We start from the raw sequence: 24,877 nt of genomic DNA, 5'->3' as shown, positions 1-24,877 counted from the left end.
TTGTACGTTACAGTCCAAAAGGTGGCACACGCAGGTTCTTCGTTCTCAAATCGTCGCCAAAATATGTTGTAAATAAAAGTAGTCCAGCCAAGTAGATTCTTCAGGTATCTTTATTCAGGTAGGATGTTACATAGGAGAGCCCCACCAGGAGCAGCCTCACTGCTGCTCAGCCCATCCACCAACTGACTCACACACACATGAACATTCCACTTTCCAACATTCTCTCACACAGTCACCCAAGCTGAACAGCAGTATAACAAGATGCCAACCGACCAATATCAAAGCAGACCAGATTAGCCAGACTCGCTGTTTAGCCAACCAAGTACAGCTTTCTGAAATGCTTAGTTCATATTGTAAATACATTTGTATTATAAAGTTCCGCCATGCAAAGTGCTGTTGACCAAAATTTGTTGGATATGGCATGACTGACTTGAAAACTTTGGCAGTAGTTGGGGTAAGTATGAGGTAAAGTAGAGAGCCAAAGGGAAGGAAATATTCTGAAATAGTTCATAAAAAAGATATTGCAATTCACCTTAACTTTTCTGACCTTAAAAAGCCACTTAGCCCGTGGGTTCGTTCCTCCTCTATTTGGTGTCAGAGCTCTTTAGTGACTTTGCAGTATCCTTATAGCATCTAATTGGACATGTGTTGTACATTTTGTAATATGGTATTGTATGCATGAAAACGTGACGGTGGAATGTGTGTATGGTGGGGTGGAACTTTAGTTTAAATGAGTAAGACTGGATGGGAGATGAGGTTAAGGGAGTACTTGTGAATGTCATTTCTTTTTAGGCTTTGAGCCAACCCCTATTGATGCCTTATCAAACTTAACTCCTCTTTAAGTTCACAAACCTTTTTAGCAAGTGGTAAAATGTGCATGCACCGAGTTTACATATGCTCTCAGGGCCGGACTGGGAACCAAAACCGGCCCTGGCAAAGTGCTCGGTCGGCCCCCCCGGGGGTCGGGGGAGCCGCCGAGCTATTTGCCAGGGTCGGGTTACAGCCGATTTTGTTACAGGGCCGATTTTGCAGCTACGCTGCAAAAACGGCCCTGTAACAAAAACGGCCCCCAGAGGCCCAAAACCGGCCCCCACCCGTGCGGCGCACCGGGGGATTGCCCGGTGCCGCTACGGCCAGTCCGGCCCTGTATGCTCTCTATCGTCAAGTTTAATGGTTCGTAAACATTTTTATTAGCTCTTTAAAGCACTGGAGCATAGCACTTGGCAGTTTTTTTTGCTTAACTCAAAACTGTATGGACGAAAATTACCGAAATGAAAAGAAGGCGCTAAATTGAGGCAAACACTGTGCCTGCAAAACTTTGTCGATTTCCTTTCAGGGGTATCCACGTTAAATGGAAAACTCATACATTTTGTAGTCCCCATTATAGCTTTTGATCCCTTGGAGGAACTATCCCCAAATTTAGCATGATGAAAGGTGGACTTCTGGGTGTAGCTTCCACTAGGTATGATTTAATTTGGTTTTGTGGGGTCAAAGATATTAAGAATCTAAAACTTCTAATGGAGTGAGGTGGCATTCTTATCTACCGAACCACGACTGTGCCTATGTAATATAAATACGTGTACAGAAAAGGTTTTTAAAAGTTTTAATACATATTTTTTCTCTCTGTGCCTGTTCATTAAAAAATGAAACCATATGGAAATAACATGCATACTTAATGAATGCTGGAAACGGTTATTTATTTTTCATTTATTTTTATTTTCATTGTCAAAAGAAAACCCCAGGGATTATACCAGCAGATCCAAAACCTGCACCTGTTCGTATAATACATGTGGGAGTGAAAGAGGAAGCCACGGAACACCAAGGTAAATCCACAATAACTTTCAATCATTTGGAAATGAACTGTAATTGTCTTCTGTTATGTGTTACCTTACCAAATCTTATCAACTTGAGTTCATAACCGAAAATGCAAACTAAACAGGACATTAAGTAAGGTAGAGCTGAGATCGGTTGATGGGAAAGATGTCAAGTTAAAAAGAATTGTTCACTCTCCTTGGCTTTATCCTTTTTGTAAAATGTCCTTGTCAGAAATTGGGAGGTTAAATTGGGAGAAAGTGACTGCTACCAACTTAAACACAATCAACTTCGGTTTATAACACAGTTGTGTCTGAAAGAATCTCTGTGACAACTGGCAAGCTATGGCAGAAACAGCAGGCTGTCCATAGAAAGTGTGTGTTAATGTCAGGCAGTTGCAACAATTCGAATGGATACATCTACTTGTGGATTCCTCGCCTTTTGAATATCCCAATGCATCCGCATTCCACTGAGACTTTTCTCGACACTTCTCCTAGGTCGATGAGTTATTCACAATGCCCATAGCTTTGCACGCGGCTCTGCGTGAGGACAATGGAGCCCTTAGAGACCCTCGTCGGCGTGCTAAAGTTAGTTCCCTTTTTCACACCTTCAACGTGTAACGGTTTTTTCATAGCCTCTCCATAGAGTTAGGAGTCTTTTGAAATTTTTTCTGCAACTGCAACTTGCAACGTTGTTGCAGGAAAAATGTCTCCACCGAGTAAATCTGGTTTCAAGCCGTACAGAAAATGTAAGGGTCAAATGGAAATCACGGATCCTCATAAAGTCTGTCTTTGGTGTCAAAATTTGGACCACGACGTTGACGCATGTTTCTCATGTCTGAAGATGAACCCCAAAGCGCTGAAGGAGATATAAGCAAAACTCTTTATGGCCCAGGCAAGTAAGGAGAAAAGAGGACGCAGAAATTCTTGTCTATGCTCGAAGTCGCTGTCACCCCATTCCTTGGTCATCGAAGAGTAAACATAAGAAGAAGCGGCTTCATGATTCCCAACGTCAGTCTCCGAGGGATGAGTCCGTAAGGACGGTGTCTCCTCGTCCGAAGTCACAAGAAGATCGAGGAGATGTGACTCTGGCCCCATCCCCAGTAGCCTTTCTGGCGTCGCCTGCGAGTCCGAGGCCACCACCGACTTTGCCTGGACGTCCTGATCCGGAGCTGGAGGTAGATCCAGTCCCTCCTCCTGCTCTACCTCCACCTCCACCTGCACCACCTCCACCTGCACCTCCTAGACAGGGGCGTATCTGACTTTCCCGGCACCAGGGTCCTACTCTTAGAATTTTTTGAATGCTATGTATAGCATTGTCAGCAGGGTAATACTCCATCTGGCGCACCTATGGGCCCCATTGGTCCGCTATTTTATTTGTTGTGAGGTTTCCCAGTGCAATATTAACAGCTGCCGTACCTGCGCAGGGTAAGGCAACTCACCAGTCAAGTTCAGCAGGAGTCACCAGCGCGGTTTGCGCTCTCTCAGACATGGCGGTTTAGCCCGACACCGCTAGAGTCTGCACCACCTCGCTAACAAGTTGAGACCATGCTGCCTGAGCAAATAGGTGTATGGAACAACCGCAGACTGGCTGCGTAGAGGGCCCCTTCTGCCCTTAGAATAGAGCGATTTCTGGGACTGCAATCTGGTGATGTTTTGAAGGAAATGTGAGCAAAGTGTATCCACTTGGATTTGTAAATATTAAGATAAAAACTATGAGAGCGATGTGACTAATGGAGTATGTTTTTGAACTTTGAAGGGTGCAATGACTGCGACTTACCATCATGACCATAATGCACCTGGAAAGATCGTGCTACTTAGGATGATTCTAATTGATTGGCCCTCCGGAAGTTATAAGATGATGTCAGTTACTTCACAAGAATCGTATTGCCGTTTGACCCCATGAGGAAGATGAAAGGATCGAAACGCGTCTGGGGGAAGACCGCCTTGTTCATGTTTCAAATGAAATAAATGGAACGAGAAGTTTGCAGTGAGTGCGTCTCAATTCTCTCCATGGGCAATGGAGAGCCTTTATTAATTGAATTGGCAGTGTAGCCCGACACCGCTAGAGACTGCACCACCTAGCTAACAAATTGAGACTATGCCGCCTGAGCAAATAGGTGGCTGGAACAACAGCAGACTGGCTGTGTAGAGGGCCTGTTCTACCCTTGGAATAGTGCGATTTCTGGGACTGCAATCTGTTGATGTTTTGAAGGAAATGTGAGCAAAGTGTATCCACTTGGATTTGTAAATATTAAGATAAAAACTTTGAGAGCGACGTGACTAATGGAGTATGTTTTGGAACTTTGAAGGGTGCAATGACTCTGCGACTTACCATAATGCACCAGTAAAGAGTATTTTACGTAGGATGATTCTAATTGGTTGGCCCTTCGGAAGTTATAAGATGATGTCAGTCACTTCACAAGAATCATATTGACATTTGACCCCATGCGGAAGGTGAAAGGACAGAAATGCGTCGGGGAGGTACGCCTTGTTCATGTTTTGAATGGAATAAATGGAATGAAAGTTTGCAGTTAGTGTGTCTCATTTCTCTCCCTTGGCAAAGGAGAGTATATATATATATATCTTTGATTTAAAGCCTTGAATGTGTTATTACATTCATGCTGTTGGTTTTACCCCTTCACCTTGAAGACATGAAAAAAATGAGTGGAAACTGAAATCGGCACGCTTACGAGGCCCTCTTATGGCTCCATTGACGTCACTCAGAGCAGCGTGTGGAGCCAAGGGCATTATGACGTCCTTGTCAACGTGGGAGAGCTGTCGAGAAAAGTTTCTGTGAAATGATGGTGCATTGGGATAATTAAAAGGTGAGGAATTCATAGGTAGACACTGTGTCCACCAGAAAAGGCGTTACCGAAGGTAAGTAACTTGCTCTTTAAAAGTAAAGAACACAACACTATAAAATTCACAAACCAATTAAAAAAAATAGAGGAAAATGTAATGACCAAAAAGGCTTCAAGATCATTAATGTGGGTTCATGGAAACCTGGGATATGAAGTTTTGAGGAAAAAATAAAGTGGCATTGGAAAACAACAGTTCATAATTGACCGGGACCTAGACACGATTTCACGTTGACCATGATGGCACAGAGATAAGATGCATCAAGTGGACCATCTGATCGAACATTTTGAATTTTGGACTTGATCGCTAGGATAGAAGTCAAAATCGTGAGTGGGTTGTGGTCCATGGCTGTGGCCGGTGAGCATCCCATGAAGTCGGATACATAGTCATTGAGCTCCGGTTGAAGCCATTGGTTTTCACTCTAAAAGCTCTGAGCAGTACAAAGCTGCATTTTGTAACTGCAGTGAGTATTTCATCAATCAGGTAGATTTGCCACCTCCCCCGGATCCAAGGTTTTACCCTCTAGTCCGTCGCTTTTTTGGAGTTCAAAATCCTCAAATAGGGCAAGGATGGAAGCTGTACCTAGTCAGGGCCCCTTGAGGCTGAATACCTTTACTGTGAGGTTCCACTGAACCTGGTTTTAGAGAGGCAAAATGTTCTGCGCATGACAAACTTGGTTTTATTGCCTGCAGAGGGAATGACCTTTCTGGGCAACCCTCAGTACCTTGATGGATTCCTCCAAAGGGCGTAAATATAAAAGTCCACTTTTGTCCAACTGCTGGAAAAGTGTCCTTTAGGTCAGTCCAACAGCTCCGTGCTCTTCGGGGCAGGCCTCTATGCACCAGGTCTCCCTACACTCACGTCTCCAGAGCACGGGCTAGTACTCTCTGGTCCGCGAGGCCCTCTTGGAGTCCGGAGTCAATTTGCTTTTTGTGTCCCTGAAGCAGACCAGCAGGAAACAAATCACTTGACCCTTGGAAAGCAGTGCCAGTCCATAAATGCCTACAGGAGATGGGAGTCCTTGAGTGAGACTTTCTTCTGCAGGAGTCAGGAGTCTTCTTCCTGCATTTCTGCCTTTAGGTGGAGCTCGTCAAACTTGAGCAAAGCTCGATTTCCTTTACAGCGGCGTTACTAGGGTTGATGTCACCCAGTGCGGTAACTCATGGTGACGTGCGGTCCGCACCCCCCTAGTGATGCCACTGCATCTCGGCGCTGGGCAGCGCCTGCCCCGTGTGCGCTTGTGAGTCACGCAGTTCGCCCCTGTGCTCACGACACAGGCTCTCAGAGCATCGCACAGAATGTTTAGTTGACAGGCCAGACTTTGTTTTTGCAACCTATTCCATGTGTTTTGCAGCCTTTTTCAGTAATCCCGTCTCCTCCTGGTGAGGCCTGCCAGGACAGAAGGTTGTTTCGCTTGCGCTGAGGAAATGTGGCGCAATTGCGACTAGATGTCGACAAAGTGGGAGTTTTGTGGAAGGACTATGAGAGAAGGGCATGTATGACGAGACGCACAGGCTGACAGACAGTGTGCCACGAGAGTCACTCTGCCAAGCGCGACCCATAGCGAGCGCGCACTTAGGACCCAGCCCCCCGTACCCGTGACACACACCCCTTAGCCCGGCCAGCAGCCTAATTGGCAGCTGGCCGGAGGTAGTGCTTCCGGGTCACCATGACGGGTGCCCGACACAAGTAGCGTTCAGGGGAGGTGGAGCCAGGGTGGGGCTATTTAGGCCCCAGACTCACCTCCACTCCTTCTCTTTTCTCGCTCACTCCTGCTCCTGCCTGGACCTGAAGACTTTTTGCGATCTGGAACGGCGTTCGGATCGACTGATACTGCGTCGGTGTTCGCGGCGGCTTGTCTCATAGGGGCTATCGGCTATCCTTGCGGTCGGTTGGTGTCGCGTTGCAGCACTCGAAGCGTCTCGGGGCGTCGCAGATGGCTCAGGTGAGGTGTCTGGGGCGGTGGGGAGCGCTGTCAGGCTTTCGGGGCACGGTGGGCGGCCAGTGGTGCTTTAATCGTTGTGCCGTGGTCCCTGCTGGTGGCTCGGTGCGGTCCTAGTGCTAGCGGTTATCCATGCGGGCGCGTGAGGAGCGGGGTCTGGGTCTGTTTATTCAGGAGATAAATTTGGCGCTTGTGGTTTATCGTGCAGGGAGGAATAGTGTTAGTCGGCAGGCTCGCGCATAATTTTGCGCCTTTTTTCCTTCCGGTAGCGCATTCAGGGGTTCTCGCAAAAGGCGGTGCATTTGGCTGTAGCAGGCGGGTGAGAGCGGTGCCAGTGGGGTATACGCGGGGGCTTTAATTCGCGCGTGTCCATCTTGAAGCCTGGGAGCGGGTGGCTTTGCCGAGGGCTGAGCTTTAGGCGCGTCGGGCTGGTAGCGCGCGAAGGAGGGCGGCGCTGATTAACACTGCTTGGCTTAAGCAGCGAAGGCGCTCGGATACAAGGGGCAGCCGGTAAGATTGCTCACCCGGTTTTATGTACCCCTTTTTAAAGATTCATGAGCGCATTAGTGGTTCGAATCCCTCTGGGGGTGAAATCGGGGGTTGCCCCTTCCAAGGTTTACACGCTAGTAATACATTTGGCCTGTATTAGACATTTTCTTTGCATGGTGTAGGTCAAGAGCCAAACAAAGCGCTAGACATTTCCAGTAGCAAGCGTGCGCATAGACCACACTGAGAGTCTCACACTGTCCCCAGGGGTTCAAGGTCTTAGTTCTAACGCTGAAGATTATGTGTTTAATACCTGGTATGTCAATATCACTGTTTTACTCAGTCTGAATTGTAGGCAATGGTATTTACTCAGTAAGGTTGGGGACTAATTTCAGAAGCATTTGATTACAATTTGAACAGAGTACTGCCTCATTAATACAGTGGCCAGAGCTGCAAGTGATGTACTAGTGCAGTGGTATTATTTCTGGTTAGGCAAAATACAAGCATTATAGGATTGAGAAGGTTTTGTCAGGGGGATTTGAGAGGGGGTGAGTGCAAGTACATAATTATCTACAGCAAGTAGCCTGGGTGAAGTTTTATAGTGCTTCGTTTTACCTGTAGTTAGAACTTATAAAGAAGTAAGACAGGGGCCCTTCTCTGATTACCAAGATAATTTACAATGCCTCCCAAGCGCAACCCAAAGAGAAAAGAGGGAGAGTCTGAAACAGCGCAGCTGCTGAAGCTAGTGCTGGCAAAATTGAACAGGGACGATGATAGTGAAGAGGAACAGCCTGAGAGTGCAGGGGGTGAGGCTCCTGAGTCAGATAGCGAGGAGGTCCCAGAGCCAGTGACAGGGGCGCGCCCTCGTAGGGCCATTGTCCCGCCCAAAGCAGCCTTTCCTCCGTTAGTAAAAAAGCCCAGGGGAAACAAGAAAAGGGGGGGCAGGGAATTGGATGGACCTGCACCAGCCACCCCAGTGCCTTTGTGGCAGCCAGTACTCCCGCTGCCTACTGTGCCCACGGCGCCCATAGCTTCCGCACCAGAACCAGCGCTTCCATTGCCTCTTCTGCCTGCGGCGCCGGGGCCTATCGTTGCCTTACCGATCTTAACCCCAGTGCCTGGGCCCAATTCGGCGCCTCAGACCCCACACGAAGCACCCCCATGCCCAGTCAGTGGGGTGCCAGGGGAGGGACGAGATGAAGTGAGCCTCGTTTTGGCCGAAATTAGAGGGGCTTTGAAGGCCTTGACGCCGGCGCCCAATATTCCAATACCCATAGTCCCAGAAGTGGTACCGGTAGTAGCACCAATACCGGTAGTAGTACCAATACCACAGGGGGGAGCACCAAGTGAGGGGGTTCCCAACCCAGCAGTTGAGGAGGGCAGACAGCCACCGCCAGTATTTTGGCTACAGTAGTAACTCTTTTGGCGCAGCTGGGGGCTTCCGCAGTATGGAACCCGATTGGTGGCGCAATGGTGGCATCATGGGCTTCACCGGCAGGGACAGGCGGGGTCCTTGGCGAGATGAGCAAACAAGTGGACATTTTGGGCAAAGCGCAGGGAAAAGATGCGAACACACCTCTGCAAGCGGTAGGTCAAGCGGCCCCCGCACAACCCATGACGGCAGAGTCCACTGCAGGTAAGGCAGTGGAGTGCTCAGGCAAAGATATAGAAAAAGACTGTAAAATAATTGGTGGTCATTAGGCTGTGTTATCGAAGCGGGGTAAGTTGGCAGCGCATGTTGCGCTGGACACAAGAGAGAAGATCTGGAAGGAAGAATTTGTGGACATATTCTCCTTAATTAGGCCGAAGAGGAGGGAACATGAGACTAGAGAGAAGGACCGGAAAGAAGCCTTCAGGGAGAGGAAACCAAGGGTGGAAGAATCAATCACTAATTGGTTGTTTGCTTTCAATGTCTTTTCAATAGTAATGTTAGAGAAGAAGCCAGAATTGGCGATACCCCTGATATGTTATTCTAACAAAATTCTAAAGGCACAGGCCATGCATGCGGGAGCAGTTAGGTTGGATTATGACAGAGATTTTAGGTGGGCCAAGGTTGATGACCCCGACATGGGTTGGGACAAAACAGAGGTAAATGTATGGTTAGAGAGCATTAACCATAAAACTCCCATGAGGCAGCCCTTTCGGACTTCCCAAGGTGGCGCAGGTGAAAAGAAAGGGACATGTTGGGCCTTTAATCGTAAAACATGTACCTGGGCCCCAGGGGCATGCAAGTTCAAGCATGCATGTGCTTACTGCGGCCACCCCTCCAAATCTGAGTTTAAGTGTATCAAGAAGTCCAAAGAAAGAGGGAGGGAATCCAAGCCACCACCTCAACAATAAATTACCTACGCCAGTAGATTTAGGGAAGCTGATTTTCTGGCTAAATCAGGAAGGCAGCCAGGACATTATATCAAGGTTTTTCTACAGGCTTCCGCATCCCAGAGCAGGGGGTGCCCCCAGTAGGTTATTGCAAGAACTTGTTGTCTGCGCGCATGCACCAGGAAGTAGTGTCACTGAAGTTCGATAAGGAGAGGGCGCTGGGGCGGGTGGCTGGCCCGTTCACGGCACCTCTATTGCCAGGATTCGTGTGTTCACCTCTGGGAGTGGTTCCTAAAAAAGAGCCAGGCCACTTCAGAATGATTCATAACTTATCAGCGCCAAGGGGGGCATCGGTGAACGACGCCATAGACCCGTCTCTGTGCTCTGTGACTTATTCTTCTTTTGATGCGGCTCTGCAGAGGCTGTGCGACTTGGGGCCCAACGCTTTCATGGCGAAAACCGACATTGAGTCGTCTTTCCGGTTCTTGCCAGTGCACCCCGAGGATTATCATCTCCTGGGTTTCCAGCTGAATTTCCAGTATTATTATGACAGGTGCATGCCAATGGGTTGCGCGGTTTCATGCAAATATTTTGAGATGTTCAGCTCTATGCTGCAGTGGTTGTTTGTCTTCAGAACAGGTGTGGTACTGTAAAATTTCGGAATCATGTTGGTAGCATGGTCCTACCCTGCCGATTTTGGTATCAGCGAACCGCAAATGACTAATGCGGTATGTATGAGTGTTTTCGTCATATGTCACCGATGAATTCACCGTGTATATGATACAACATGTCGGACCCTCGGGTTCCATTTTACTAAGGTAACCATTTTGTGGTTGCCCTCACATAGGCTGCGCTTCGAGGCCATGCCTAGGCCTAAAGGACACGCAATCTTTCTTTGACTTCTTTGTGACCTATGCAAACTGACTCCAGTGCCCGAGGTCAATCCTGCCCGGCCGGTTCCTTTTACTGCGGCCGTATGGGATTAGCATCAGGGCCCAACACATCATAAAGTCGTGTATCCCACGCGACTTCTGACTAATCCCTTTCACACCTGACTTTATGACTCTGTGACGAGGAAGAGGTGTCCGTTTTATTGGGGTCTGCTGATATCCGATGAGGGTTCTGAGCCTCGCTGGGTAAATGATTATGTGCTGACCGAGCTGAAATGTGGGATTATCATTATGACTGTGCTCTTTCTTTGAAGCGAAAATATGTGAACGACCACTTGTAAAAGAAGGGCGGTGTTGCCCAGAGCGTAATATTTTGTATATAAGAAAAGACTGGTTTTTGGTTGGGAGCAGTCTCCTGAGAACATACATCGTGTTGTACTTCTCGGATACCTGTGATTGGTCTGCAGCCAATAAATACGATCTTTGACTTCACCTAGAAGACTCTGTGTTTCTGTGGTCTGAAACAGGAAGAACTCGAAGTCTTCGGGTGCGTCCCCTGGCACCGCTGGGTTGGTTCTGAAAAACCCAGTACTTTAGTTGGTGCCCAACTCAGGGCGATTTCAGCGGTACCGGTCCAAGCCAGAGGTTCGTGAGGAGCTTCGTGTGGAAATTCTGGAGGAAGGCCGCCACTTCATCGACCCCTGCATGTCGACGTGGTCCGAAAGTCTTTACTGCGAGGTTCTTAGTTTGGTATCCCTTTGGGATCGCTTTGATTTGGAACTTGCAAGTGCCAAAGCCGAAGGACTCGTGTATTCACAAGACTATCGTATTCGATAATCCTTTGAAGTTTGAAACTAGACTAGTGAGCGACGATGCCTGGTTCTAGTATATTTGGAAATTCGTGTCCGGTTCCTCCAATTGGAACTCCAACGTATGAGCTTTATGTGAAACATGGAGTGGGCCCCATTGCGTATAATGAAGTATGGATCCGATACACCAGGAAGGATGGTGTTTTAAAATGGCCCCAAAATGGTAGTTTCGACACAGAAATCCTAGATAACTTAGAGGTTAAATTATTTAAAAAGAAAGCCCGGCCGGCGATGTTTGATTCTTTCCGCCTATGGCGAAAGGAAGCCAAGCAGAAAGAAATCAAATTAGCCAAGAAAAATAAAAGAGAGAAAGGTATGTCGATAATGCAAGCAGCCTTGCAGTTCAAAGATAATGAAGAAGAACAGATGAATGAGCAGCTGTACAGGCAACGTAAATTAGTGATTGATAAATGCTACCCAGTTTTGCCGCCCCCATTTAGCAAGGTGCGTCAGAAGAAGAGGAGAAAGATCCCCTAATGTCACATTTACTGAGTTCGCCACCCCCGTATGCGCAGAGTGCTACAGCGCCTCCGCAGCCTTTAAATGTACGACCTCTAGTTAACTTGCCGCAAGCTTTCCCGCAGCCGCCAGCTCCTCCTCAGCCGGCTCCCATGCCTACGGCGCAGCCCTCTCACGGGCCGCCGGTTTCGCTGCCTATCTCTTCTGCGCTTCCTGCGACTTTACCTAGTACATCAGCTGCCTCCCTCGACGCTCTCCCTGATACCTGTATCTGCACCCGTTTTTCTTCCCTCTGTCTTTCCCCCTGTTCTTGCCTCAACCTCTCCTTCTACACGACAACGAATAGCTAGTGCGGTCACTAGTTTTATATCGCCTCTCTTTGGGTCATCTAGTACGACCCCTGGTTCACAACGTACGCAGTTGCGTAGTCAGCTGACAGGCTCTGAAGAGAAAGAGGTATTAGACCGCATGGCATATAAATGGATTGTTTTTCCTTCAAGATATGATGTAGAGTCTGTTGTAAATGTTTTTCATCAATGGGAAGCACCAAAACAGAGATACGTTTTTGAGAAAATGTGTGTATTCCTCTGTGAGGAATTGGACGATCATGGTTTGGACTTAAGCCCGCAGGAATTGTGTTGTGTACAGTTTGAATTTGGAAAAGGTACGATTGTGGGTCCCGATGTTGGGAAAGCAGTGGCGACATTATTGTCTTTCAGGATCGAGGATCCTTCTCAGTCACTGTTTAAACGTGACTCCTCTGATAGGAAGGTTAGACAATACCCTATGAGAGAAGTCCCTCCGGTATGGAAGGACGCGGTTGCGGCTGACGCCGTCAACGGTATTGCTGCTATGCCAGCTCATTTCCAGCGTGTTTCGGTACATGTTCCCTGGAAGCGATCAGAACTGCTTGTGTCATATCCCTCACAGACTAATCGCTGGGGACCTGATGTTTCATCAAGACGGCGTTCACTTGTCAGACATTGGCACAGACACGTGGATTAAAGGGATCTGGTCTTTCATGCAGAACTTGTTTTTTGGTGGGGAGGGTGAAGGACCTGTGGGCCCTGGTCACCCTAGTGGCAGAAAAGAGGCCACAGAACAGTGATTTTCAGGGTAACGGGAGGCCCGCTGGCATACACCCGAGGCCAGCACTGAGGGGAGAGACTGTAAGCTGTCCGCAGGGAGAATGGGGACACAGGCTGGAGAGACAAGGGCGACAGGTCACATGAGCCTCCTTGGCAGCCTGGTGGTAGAGGGGTGGGCCCCCGGGAAAAGACGGACAAGGACCGAGGGCTGGGGAGCTCACCGCTCAAGGACGCAGGTGGGTTGCGCCTTGCGTAGTTCTCAGATAGGGGATGCGAGCCAGAAGGCCCCTTAGTGCTGGAATATTTAGTTATCCCATAAACAGTGATTATGAACACTTGTAAATATTAAAAGTGTGATTAAGTGAATTTTAAATTTGAAAGTTAATAATGTTTTACTTGTCATGTTTATGAATGTTTTGTTTGATTAAACATGGCCGTTTTTACCCACACTATTAGACTGACTAATTGATTGCGGGTTTACTGCAGGTTGGGGCGTGGGCTCCCTGGGGGGTCCGGGCCCTATGCTGCCTGCAGGTAATGTTGCCTATGGACAATCGGCATGGTAGCTCTTCCTTTAAGTGCTTAGGCACGTCAGAGTTACATTACCTTATAGATCGCTCTGCTGTCTTAGGCTTGTAAATTATCTATGCCCTGTGGGTTACATTTTTGTTAGCTGAAACCTCAGCACACACACCCCACCCGAAGGGGAGGGGTTATTAGAGGCCTGAGCTCATGAGGGGTCTCCCTCGGACTTAAACACCCTGACACTTGAACACCAGCAGTTCAGCTCTTCAGGCCAGCTCTGGCTGCCGAGTACATACTGTTACAAACAACAAATGCCTCAGCGCGCATGACCCATCCCACTTACGATATGTGCCCTGGTACTGGTGAGGCGTTGAGGAACCACCTGCCTGCGCGCTCGGTGCTGCAAGCCACTGGAACAGGAACATGGCACAACTTCAACAGATAATGGCCCCACTGGGCTCTTACAGACTATAGCTCAGCGCAGACGTCATTATCAACAGTTTTCCCACTCGCCAAACCAACCGATGTCCCGGTTCCACAACAGGCTGAAGCGTCATTACAATTACCGTCTGAGGTGCTATCGTGCGCGCTGCCCGGAAACGGAAATATTTCAAGGGGCAGGGCAGCGCGAGCGTACGACTTCTGGTTTATTAACTGTTGCTCTGCTACGCACTCCTCCGTGCCCCGTACCTCCACATGTTGTCAACCCATGTGATTGTGTCACCCGGTGCGGTCCACACCCCCCGCACCCCTTAGTGACGCCACTGTTCCTTTATTATAAAATCACTGCCGTCAATTTAAAGGAATCTTCATAATAAGAAATATTCGCCATTCTATTTGTGTTCTGAAAATCCAGCGGCTTAATAGGAAGATGAAGAAGCACTCCTGCTCCTGGAATGACAATTTTGGCAGAATCCTCTGAAAATGTCAGAATATGAGCACATGTGACATTACTTAATTGATATTTTTTGTTTTAATGTGTGGCATCCATTTAGTTGCAATAACATATGAACTCTGTGTCCACACTTGCCGGGTTTTAATGGTAGACTGTGTGTACATTGCCAGTCGGTGTGTGGTATGCAGACATAGCCCTATTGAAGATACTTGTAGAGTCAGTGATGATGTCTTTCTGAACAAATCCATATTTTTTCGGCTGTTTAGTTATCACTACCGTGAACATTACCTTCAGATAAAATTATTATTATTATTTTTTTTACATTTCTTTATTCAAAGCTCTCGTGTGTTCATTTTTGTGAGACTAGGGAAGTTATGTCGTCTAAAGTGTCTTCTGTGGAAACAAGAGACCGGAGCTGTAAATCTAGGTTGTTCTCTTGAGCTTGTGTGTGTGTGCGCTTTCCCCTGCTTCAGCCCCGTTTTGTTCCACAAATGACGGCTCTCAGGAACCAGCTTGTCGCTAGTATTGACCTCTTTATTTAAAGTTACAGATTTTCAAAAAACATTCTTGGTTGAGCATATTTACTTGTTAAGGCGCCTCTGCCTCCATGGACAATTCACTCCTCCTGCACTCAGCCATCGCTCACAGACCCTACGCAACGCGTGAGTCCGCGAGACGCCCTCACAGCATAAATACCGCACCTTGCTGTGACCTTGATAGACCTCCTCACAGCACGACGCAAGAGACTGAGCAACAACCTGCGTTAAATGAAGTGGTCGGCAAAGACCTACGGCACTCTTACCCAGACCCATACACACTCCTCAAGGACTCCATCTCGGATCACAAACCGGTAGGAATCCTCATGAAATACGTCACTGAACAAATGCGTCATCACGCAGACCTCGCACAGTATGTTGCCAACATGAGGGTGTAATACAAAAAAAAAGTCATGCAGAAAGGGTCCGCCAGGCTGACGAGAAAGCTCCAAGGCGCTAGAAGCCTCAAATGCACTCTATACGAGTGCGCACACCATGATGTATGATAGATTGCCCTTCACTCCACTTCTCTCTCTGCCAGCTTACCTTCCTGTTGTACGGCTGCTTTAGAAGCTCACACAGCAAGCAGTTGTAGTTTCGAAATGGAAACCATCTTGGATAAGGTACCCTAAAATAGACCGCAGCGGGTATATTTAAGAACACATCAGCCTTTATATATATTTTTAGCATTGTTTAAAAAAAAAAAAAAAAAAAGTTCTGTAAGCGCAGCCACTTGGCTGGTTCTTGTTTTCATCGGCTCTGGTTGAATGTTATTGTCTTCTGGCGAGTCTCTGGGGCAGAGGCCTGACTTTGTTGAATGAGCCAATTGTTTTCTTTTTGTGCTGCCCATCCAGTTGGCCCCCATCTGGTTCGGCTCAAACTGTTTTCACAGCCAGGGCCTGCTGCCTTCTCTGTATCCCGACACTTAAGGTCCCACTGCTATCAAAGCCTCGCTGTGATAGCTTGTCTGGCGAGGCCTGTGCAGCTGTGACTTACAGCTTGAAACTATTACCTAAGTAATGGCCGCTCAGACCTTGAACTGCCTCTTATTCCCCTCGGTGCCATGTGTACAGTGAACAGCATATATTTCTCTTGAACTGAGGGGCTTGGTAAGGCACAGAATAGGGCCTTTTAACGGCTTTCTGTGTGCTTTAGGGCTAATTTTTCTCTCTCTACACTTTAACCCGTAGAATCTCCATGCATTCTCGTTTCATTTTTGCATTAGATATTGTTTCCTCAGAATCAGAAAATATCAGAATGCAAATGCTCCAGTGTGGAACTCAGCAGTTTTTGCTCGCCGTGTACTTTTTATCTGGTTTACAATTACAACGAAGGCTGCGTTATTTGGGAACCTGTAACTAGAGGTAAGAGAATTGTTTAGGGAAATTATCTGACGAAAAATGTAATTATATTGAAAATTTCCTGCGTGTCACAAAATTTATTTTTCATTAAACAAAGCAAACTTCCACTTTGCGGTTTTGTCTCTGAAAAATAAAACTCATCGCGCAGGTCAAAAAAACATGGGTCTCGTCTCTACGTACTGCTTTGCCGAAAATGTATCCGCCATGTTGGTAGATGCCCTTTTGGCAAGCAGATATCTATCCAATTGGCTGGGATCTCTCAGCAGGCAGTTGGGGAAAGGCAAAGATGTCTGCCAACCCAATAGTATGGTGGGCCACTTGCCAGCGCCTAAGTGACCCCAATAGTCTTATTCAAGATTGTTCTGTAGATTCCTAATATACACAATGTACTTGATGGTCTTGAGCATTTTTTTAAACTTTATTCACGTGCTCACAATGAGTCTACACCCCCTGCCACTCGCACCCCCCCAAAATATTAACAACTTAAGTCACTATCATGTCGGCTGTTGACACTCAGAATAAAACATTGTTCCTTTCCTCTTTATAGTCATAAAGGTGGTCTAGGACCTGTCACCTCTCTACCTCGCTTAGACTCTCACACATGATCTCTAAACAACCACCGTCCATGAATAGTCGAAAAGGCTCTCTCTTAATGTCCACTTTATTCCTAAAAAGACCAACCGACATGGATGGTATAGCCCCACAAATTCGTAGACCAGGCCGGCAAGACAAGTATCCTGGAGTCTCCCAAAAGGACATCAACTTTAATGAATGTACCATCAAGTTTGTTTCAAGCACCGCTCCTACCCACATGTGCCACTTTCCACAACCTTGGTTTATTTGACCCACCAACTACCTGATTATTGTGCACAGGGCTTGCCGCCTGCAAGCTAAAGATACACATCATCTATTTCTTTGATTGGCGCGTTAATTCAGTACCAGTCTCTTCATTCTAGAGCTCCTTATGCTTTTTTTAGCTAAATCTGGAATTTTCGATTTCTAAAGCCCCGTAAAAGAAAGAAACAAACATTTTGGCAAAAACATTAAGACTGGACAGTTTGCCACTCGAATAATCAATTTCCCACCATTATGTTGATGGTTTAGATCATGTTATGTTAGTTAGAGATCGAATTTCCTTCTCTTCTAATGGATGTCCTGTGCACTGGAAAACTCGGAACCAGTTGTGAAATTTTGTTGTAAAACTATGAAGATGGAACAAGAATGTGTTATATCCGAACGCTTTGGAGATACAAGGGTTCACTTTGTCCACTGCCCCTTAGGTTTAATTCTGTTATATTTAGACTTGTATAACAGCATTAGCAAATTTACATCACACTGTGAATCATTCCTGTCACAACAACATTGTTTATGTACAACGTAGCCATAGCAAACGTAAAGAAAAACAAGCCCCTCCATAAAAACAAACATACTCCATACTACGCTTCACCATCCCCTCTTCTGGAGGCACATATACCCATTGCTTTAGGCGGTCCCACCGCGCCTAATTCCGTCCTTTTCAGTAGTGCCAGTCCAAGGCTTTGAACCTCTGTGGACAAGTGAATGCTACATGAAATCTCTATAGGTAGTGTAATATTGGAGCCCATAGTCTTACTGTATTATTTCATATGTGCAACGAAAGCTTGTATCTGATGATACCAACACAATTTATTAGAAGCACTAATGTTTTTTAGTTCTGCACTGTTACGGTCCTGCTGCGACAAACAGGCAGTTTAATAATCCCTAATATTATTCAGTTAGTCTGAACTCATGACATCTCTACCAAGAGCACAACTTACCCACGGAATCATATATTACACTTCCTTAATTGCAGTTAGTACCTCTTTCCAAAAACTGCGGACCACAAAGCATTCCCACCACACATATTAAGGGGCAGATGTACGACGGTATTTAGCATGTGCAAATGGGTTTGCGACCTGTTTGCGTATGCTAAAAACCTGTGGCCAGTGTACAAACACTATTTTCTGAGTCGCAAATAAATTGCGACTCGCAAAATAGTGTTTAGCAACTCGCTATTAGGAAGGGATGTTCCCTTCCTAATAGCGACCGCAAAGCCATGTACCAATGTTTTGCAACCGCAATTGCGGTCGCAAAACACTTGCAAATTACCAACCTCTTCTAGAGAGTGGTAATGGAGTTGCAAATGGGAAGGAGTCCCAGGGGACCCCTTCCCCTTTGTGACTGCCTCCAAAAATATTTTTTAAGGGCAGGCAATGGTCCCAAGGACCACTACCTGTCCATGAAAAATTAAACGAAAAGTTTTTTTTTTTTTTTTTTTAAATGCCTCCTGTTTAAGTAAAACGGGCTGCATTTAATAAAAAAAAAACAAAAAAAACTGCTTTATTGAAAAGCAGTTACAGACATGGAGGTCTGCTGAGCCCAGCAGGCCCCCATCCCTGGGAGTGCCAGCCATTCCCAATGGGGTCGCAAATTGTGAGTGGTTCATTAATATTCATGAGCCTCGCATTTCCATTGGGAATCGCTAACATTGTCTCTGACACTGTTGTACTTTCTAAATTGCAACTCTCAATTTGTGACTCGCAATCGAGCGCAAATTGCGAGTTGAAATTTAGAGTGGTCGTGCATCTGGCCCTCAATGACCCATTTGTATCCCCACAATGTTATCATGCACTTTGGTCAACAAACATGTTCCAGTGTCTTTGAGGAGTGAGGTACCATTGCGACAGATCCTTGCAATGTTTTCACGTAGTCTGTTTTATGGTTGGCCCCACGGCACGCTGCAGTAAATATCCTTCAATCTAGGATCAAAGTACTTGATAATGTGCAACTACACCCTTCTCTCGTGTCCCAGTGTGTACTACTTTTGCCAAATCTTGACTTCAATATTTAAAATGGATTAAATCCCAAAGGTAAATCCAAAATTATTAGATATGGTTTCTCAATCATTCATTAAATATCTTCATCTTCTTGATTCTTTCCTGCGTTTGTCTCCTTACAACAATTCTATATATGACTCTTCACAATTGTAATTACGTTGAACAGCCTTTGTCCTGCCCCAATGCATTTCGGGATAACTCCTGTTGAGGGGTTTGCATTTGCCAAATAATAAACACATTAATTTTAAAAAGGACAATCAACATAAACTGTAAAAAATGGGCACCATTTCATCCACTCAGTTTATGGTCTGTCCATGTAAATGTGAATGCATGGACTCAGTTAATATCATGCAATTCACAATATTCAACCCCGGGTCTGGATTTGAAGGCATGTTCTTCCTCCTTTTGTGAGGGATGGATAGTCTTTCTTTTGTGGTTGTGGACAATGAGTGATTGTAGAGTTTGTTTTCCGCTCCCAATTATTGTTTCTGGTTTAGTGTATGCTCTTTTTACTTCCATTGGACATTGTCCTTCATTCAAACTTTAAAAGTGCTTCACGGTCTTGTCAATCTTTCACTTTGACTTTGTTTCCCCTGAAGTCCCTTCCCCCCTCTGGTCTGCCTGATGCTATCTGCATTCCTTTTCCCCTGTTTACCTTTCCCCCTCTACCTTCCATTCCACATAAGACGTTTTGCCTTTGCAATGTAACGCGAAAATAACTTATGTTATCGTGGGATCTCATGTTTTTCTACTGTCTGTGCTCACCGCGGAGTCCGAACAACCTTGGCCGATGCCCGGTGGAGCTGTCCTATGCAGCTATAGAGTAGTTAGGCCCTGGTTCACCCCCTCGGCCTTCACCTACCCAGCCGGACATCTGACATTGTTTTCCTCGCCTCCCCGTTATGTTTCCTTCCCTCTTTCTTTCTCCTATGTCTATACTTGGAATCTGTAACTGAAGTAATCATGTAATCTGTAACTTGCTGATCATCATGTAAAGCACTCTGATACCTCTGGGTCTAGCCAGCGCTATATAAAACTTTGCAAATAAATAAATAACCAGTTTGTTGACGTTACAGGTAGCCTGGTATATTTGCACTTGTTTAATGTGTATAATCCTTCACTCCTTCTTGCAAACACAAGGCCTATGAATACTGCCATAATAGTTAAGTGTGGTTAGTTAATGTAATATGTTGCGTTACAAGCCTTATTTGCGTTCACCAAGATAGTGTTGTACTTTTAGACCACCATTTTGATTGAGAGATATATCAAATTGTAAAAGGTTTGTTTTTCCGAAACAAAATGATTATCCATTCTGTCATTAACCCCTTCAGCGCGGCGGGAATTCCCCCGCGGTGCTGAAGGGTTCGAGCGCGGGCGGGGCCATGACGGAACGGTTCCGTCATGAGCACAGCGCAACCGATGCTCATGACGGAACCGTTCCGTCATGGGCATGGAAGGGGTTAAAACCTTTGAGCCAAGCACTGTTTATGTCTTTTAATATAGCCAATTTCTCATTGAAAAAGCATTACACTGTTAGTGTCTCTGTCATTCCTGACCATTTGTAGCAAGACGGCTTTCAATATGGTCGTATTCTTTGAAATGTGTAGCCACATATATAGATTGTTGAGTCACATGTAAAGAAGTCAAACTTTGCTGCGTTTGATAATGGTATTGCAGTGCCCACAATTTTGACGTTGATGTATTCCACCATTCTTTTTGACCAGTGTACTTTGTTTCAGGATTTCTGTACATCAGTTCCTTGATGACACAGCTCTGTTGCTAGGCAAAGTGCAGGCCTTTATTTGAAATTTTCTCTAAAAAACGGTTCAACGTGTAAGATGTGCCAATGTTTGAGGAAAATGTTCTTGATACTGGCACTTCGAGTGTTTTGGAATAAAAATCACACTGTTTTTGGTGGATCACTTTTCAAATTGCAAGAGATCATTTCTGTTTCTTTTGGCAACAGTGTCTTTGACTTGTTTGAATATTGTTTCAGGATATAGTCGTTCTCAGTTTTTTTCACACTTCCGTATGTGTTTTGTACCAAGGTAGCCAGGAGTTTGTTAGATGTAACTAGTGGTTTCGTCAGCGGTCCAATGTTTTGCCAATTAGCTCATGGGCAAATTCAAAATCATACATATTTTTGAAGATGAAGAATGGAAGCAATAATTAAAGATGTTTCAAAGGTTTATCAATGACATCGTATGGGTAGGCACCAAACTGATACTTAAGCATAAAAGAAAGAATTGCAATAGAAACATGAGGGAATTGTCTTGGCATCCAACTTTCAAATAGAAAGCCTACCATTTTTGAATGTCAAAGTACCTCTTGAAAGCAAGTTATCTTCATCAGGGTGTAACCAAATCATCTGACAGAAATAATCTTCTACATTAAGGCAGTTATCACCAGAGCTCTCTGAAATCAAATTTTCGATGTTCTCAACCAATGGGTAGTAATAGGACAGTTTAAACGAAGATGTCTGCAAAGCACAAGAAGTGCCTGATTTCAAGTGACTCTCCCTCACCTTTTCTGTGCTTGTCGCTCTTCACGGAGGTCTGCTGCGGGAGAAAGCGTTAATTTTGCCCTGTTTGGTTTTCATGGGGATTTAGGACTTGATGTCATGGCCATTGTGCCTTTCCAATTAGAACTACCTTCTACTGAGCTCCACGGCACGGAACCCCCTCATTGTGCAGTGTTATATACATGAGCTGCGCTTCCAGGTGCCTGCTTCCTGGCTCATACCATGCAGTTGTGGGTGCAACTCAAAAGTCAATGCTCTCCACTACGTATGTGCTTGCCTCGAGCCCTCCGTGTAACTTGCCTCTACTACTTTTTTACCCAAATATGGTAGACTAGGTGTTCCTTGATTGAGTGTATCAGGCCTCTGTATCCCTCCTAAATTCCTGCATGTTTTCATGGTGTGTGATCAAAGTTGTTCAATGTTTCGGATATAGACTTCAACTTGGCATTGTTCCGTGCCACGCTCCACTTATTGGACATTCAATTATGTTAGATCTATCTTTCACTCCACAAGGTCAAGCGACAACTAATACTCGACATCACTTCCTGCACATCTCCAAAATCTGCTTCATGCTTGGCATAACTCAATGGATTCTCCTCCTTCAAACTCTAGTCCTGTCCAGATTATACTACAGCTCACCAGTTTACTTCAATGCCACATTAAAGGCTCTGACAAAATTACAACTGGTCAAAAACAGAGGCATAAGAATCATCTTTGATCTGTAAAAACACAATCACATAACTGCCTGTCATTCCAAACTCAACTGGCAGCCCATCAAACAACAAGTTATATTAAACACCCTCTGCAATATCTGGGAAGCAACGACCATAAAACTTCCAAATATCTCCCAGATTAATTAATACAGACCCAGTCTGGATGAAACCTATGCTCTGTGAAAAGATATTTCGCTTTCCATCACTAAATGAAGAAGGAAAAGACTAGGAGGGAAACAACTCAACACTTCACTTTCAGAATTTTAGAAGAAACTGCCTCCCTTGTGCCGAAACCTTCCCTGACTCCAACATGCAACAGCCCTCTCATGATGCCAAATTAATTCCTCATCAGTTCGTAATTTTCTCTCATTTACAATGTCTCTCCCAGCATATGTTCTTTGCAATTATTTCCCCTTTGTCTTCTTCTCTCATGTGGTTTGAAACTAGATTGTAGTAAAAGCTGCGTATAATAAGTATGAGTACAACTGCACATTAACTCCATTGGCTCGTTGTCACCAGTAGCATAGCGGCGGGGGGGGGGGGGGGAGGTCCACAGGGGCAGTTGCCCCGAGCGCAAAAGTCTTGGGGGGGTGCAAAATTTCAAAAGAAAGAATTGTGCCCGCTAACCTGTGGACCGTTAGCACTTCCTGAGCTAACTGTCCGCGTGTTTGGGGGCACAATACTTTCTTTTTAAATTTTGCCCCGGGCGCTGGCAAACCACACTACACCGCTGATCGTCACTCTCCGATTTGCTCAGTTTCATGAATTTGAACCATGCTATCATTTCAAGGGGTCCCGGATCCACTGGCATGCTTTACACATTTAATCTTCCTCTATGTTGCTGCCTCTGGGACGTTGGGCAGCAACCCTCAGTTTTGAACCTGTTGAGACCCGCTCTGCTGGACAAGCTCCTCGCCTCAGCGGCTCATCCCCAGCTTCCTGCCATCCCCACTCTTGTTGATCCTCTGAGACAGACTCCACTCTCACACTTATAGATTTGTGTATTCAATAATCTGTATAATGAATGGAACAACTTCGTACTCTTTGGAAACCAACATCGACAAAGCCAATTGGCCTGTATTTAGTCAAGCAAGGATAATAATGAAAGAGGCAACATAAATGTACTGACACATGCTGATATTGTTTTAATAGTAGTATAGCACCTCTTTTTTGTTATTTAAAATCCAGCCCATTAGAACAGCAAATATATATATATATACACACACACACACACACACATAGTGAATAAAAAGCGAACATAAATGCAGTTAAAATATGTAAACATTGTTATGTGGGTGCCGTGGGGTTGTCGGTAGCAGCTGACACGGATCGGGGGAGGAGGACCAGGTGGGGGTTGTAAAAAAAAAAAAAAAAAAAGAAAGAAATACTTACCTTTTGCCGCGTCTCTTCTTTGTCTTCTCTCCCAGCCGAACAGGAAGCAAACCCAGGCTCCCCTGACCTGCACCGTTGTCTTTGGTCTGAGGGTCGTGGTTCGACTCTCAGCCAAGGAATGGGAATCTGGGCATGTTCCACACCCAAGCTGTAATGTAGCCTGGGTGGAGAATGTGCAAAGTGTGCATGACGGTTGGCCAAACAGTCATGTGCACTTAGGAGTGGACAAACAACTCCTCCCCTGCTCCTCTGTCATCGGAGCAGCCCCGCCACGCAAAGCTGCAGCAGAAGGAAACATAAAATGATAATAAGCTCGAGTTATTATCAATTTATGTTTCCTTTATTTCACTGCTGCAAAGCAGTGGGGCGACACTCCGCCATAGTGGAGGAGCCGCCACTGGGTGTTGTGTTACATTGTTTCACAGAAGAGGTAGCACAAGGTTAGCAGTAGCCAATACTTACTTCCCACTCAGAGAATTGTGAACGTATGCTGCATGGGCTGTACCGATTGAGTAAGGAAGTATGCGGTGCTACCACTTGTCAACTATCTGTTTTTGTTTTGAGGATTATTGCGCCACTGTTGCAAACACTGTGTCTGTTCCGTGTGTAAGTGAAGGTTGGTTAACACATTTGCACCACACGCAATCCAAAATAATTGATCATATGAATTGGCAATGGAAGTGGTGAGAGCAGGTTTCAAAGAGGAAGTCGGGTGTAAGGGGGAACGCAGGGGGGTACAAAAAGTGGTATATGCTAGGTTGCTCAGACTTCCTTTGCACCACTGGACAGTTACAGTTTGGCAGCAGCAGTGAATGCAGCCCCCACGCACAAAATATACACAGCAGTACTGGTGTGCGTGAGTGTCTGTACTGTACTAATTTCTGTATATGTGGGTGCCAGTTTGTGTGGTTGTCTGTGTGCAAGTGGAAGCCTCTGACTGCCTTGCTCAGTCTGCATGTATGCATGGAAAGTTGCATGTGTTCATACACTATACAAAATTGGAGCATGCTGACTTGTTAAGACAAGGCACCCGAGGATTACAAGACATTTGGGATGTCATGGGGGTTTGCACATTTGACTATCTGCAGGCGCCGGCCTCGTGCTGTCCGCGATGCATCTAGAATGTGACCAACTCTGTTACAGCCATCTCTGCCCATGAGGGGTGCACCTAAAATGTGACTGATACTGTCCCAGCCTCACTGGCTTGCCAGAAGTATACTTGCCCTATATCTGTCCATGCCTCAGTCATATACTGATCCTTACCAGGCTTATCCTACATGACTGACTGCATCAGCCCTACCAGTATTCAGAGGTACACCTGAGATGTGATGTGACTTTTTTTTCTCCAGCTCT

The 24,877-nt window shown here is 45.9% G+C and overlaps 1 protein-coding gene across 6 annotated transcripts in view; it reads left to right on the top strand.

Annotated features, from left to right (window-relative positions):
- The window catches only part of KIAA0586 (KIAA0586 ortholog), a 622,715-nt gene that overhangs the window by 545,288 nt on the left and 52,550 nt on the right, over positions 1-24,877 (top strand). For all 6 annotated transcript variants that reach the window (XR_014968769.1, XM_085626122.1, XM_085626120.1 and 3 more), the window contains one exon: positions 1,733-1,823. Coding sequence is in view for 5 of the 6 variants with exons in the window: in XM_085626122.1 (XP_085482248.1) it covers positions 1,733-1,823 (91 nt within the window). In the remaining variant the exon portion in view is untranslated. Of the gene's footprint in view, positions 1-1,732; positions 1,824-24,877 lie in introns of those variants that run through there.

The sequence above is a fragment of the Triturus cristatus genome, chromosome 9, assembly GCF_964204655.1.
Source record: "Triturus cristatus chromosome 9, aTriCri1.1, whole genome shotgun sequence".
Lineage (NCBI taxonomy): Eukaryota > Metazoa > Chordata > Amphibia > Caudata > Salamandridae > Triturus > Triturus cristatus.
This window is presented reverse-complemented; position numbering and strand designations above follow the sequence as displayed.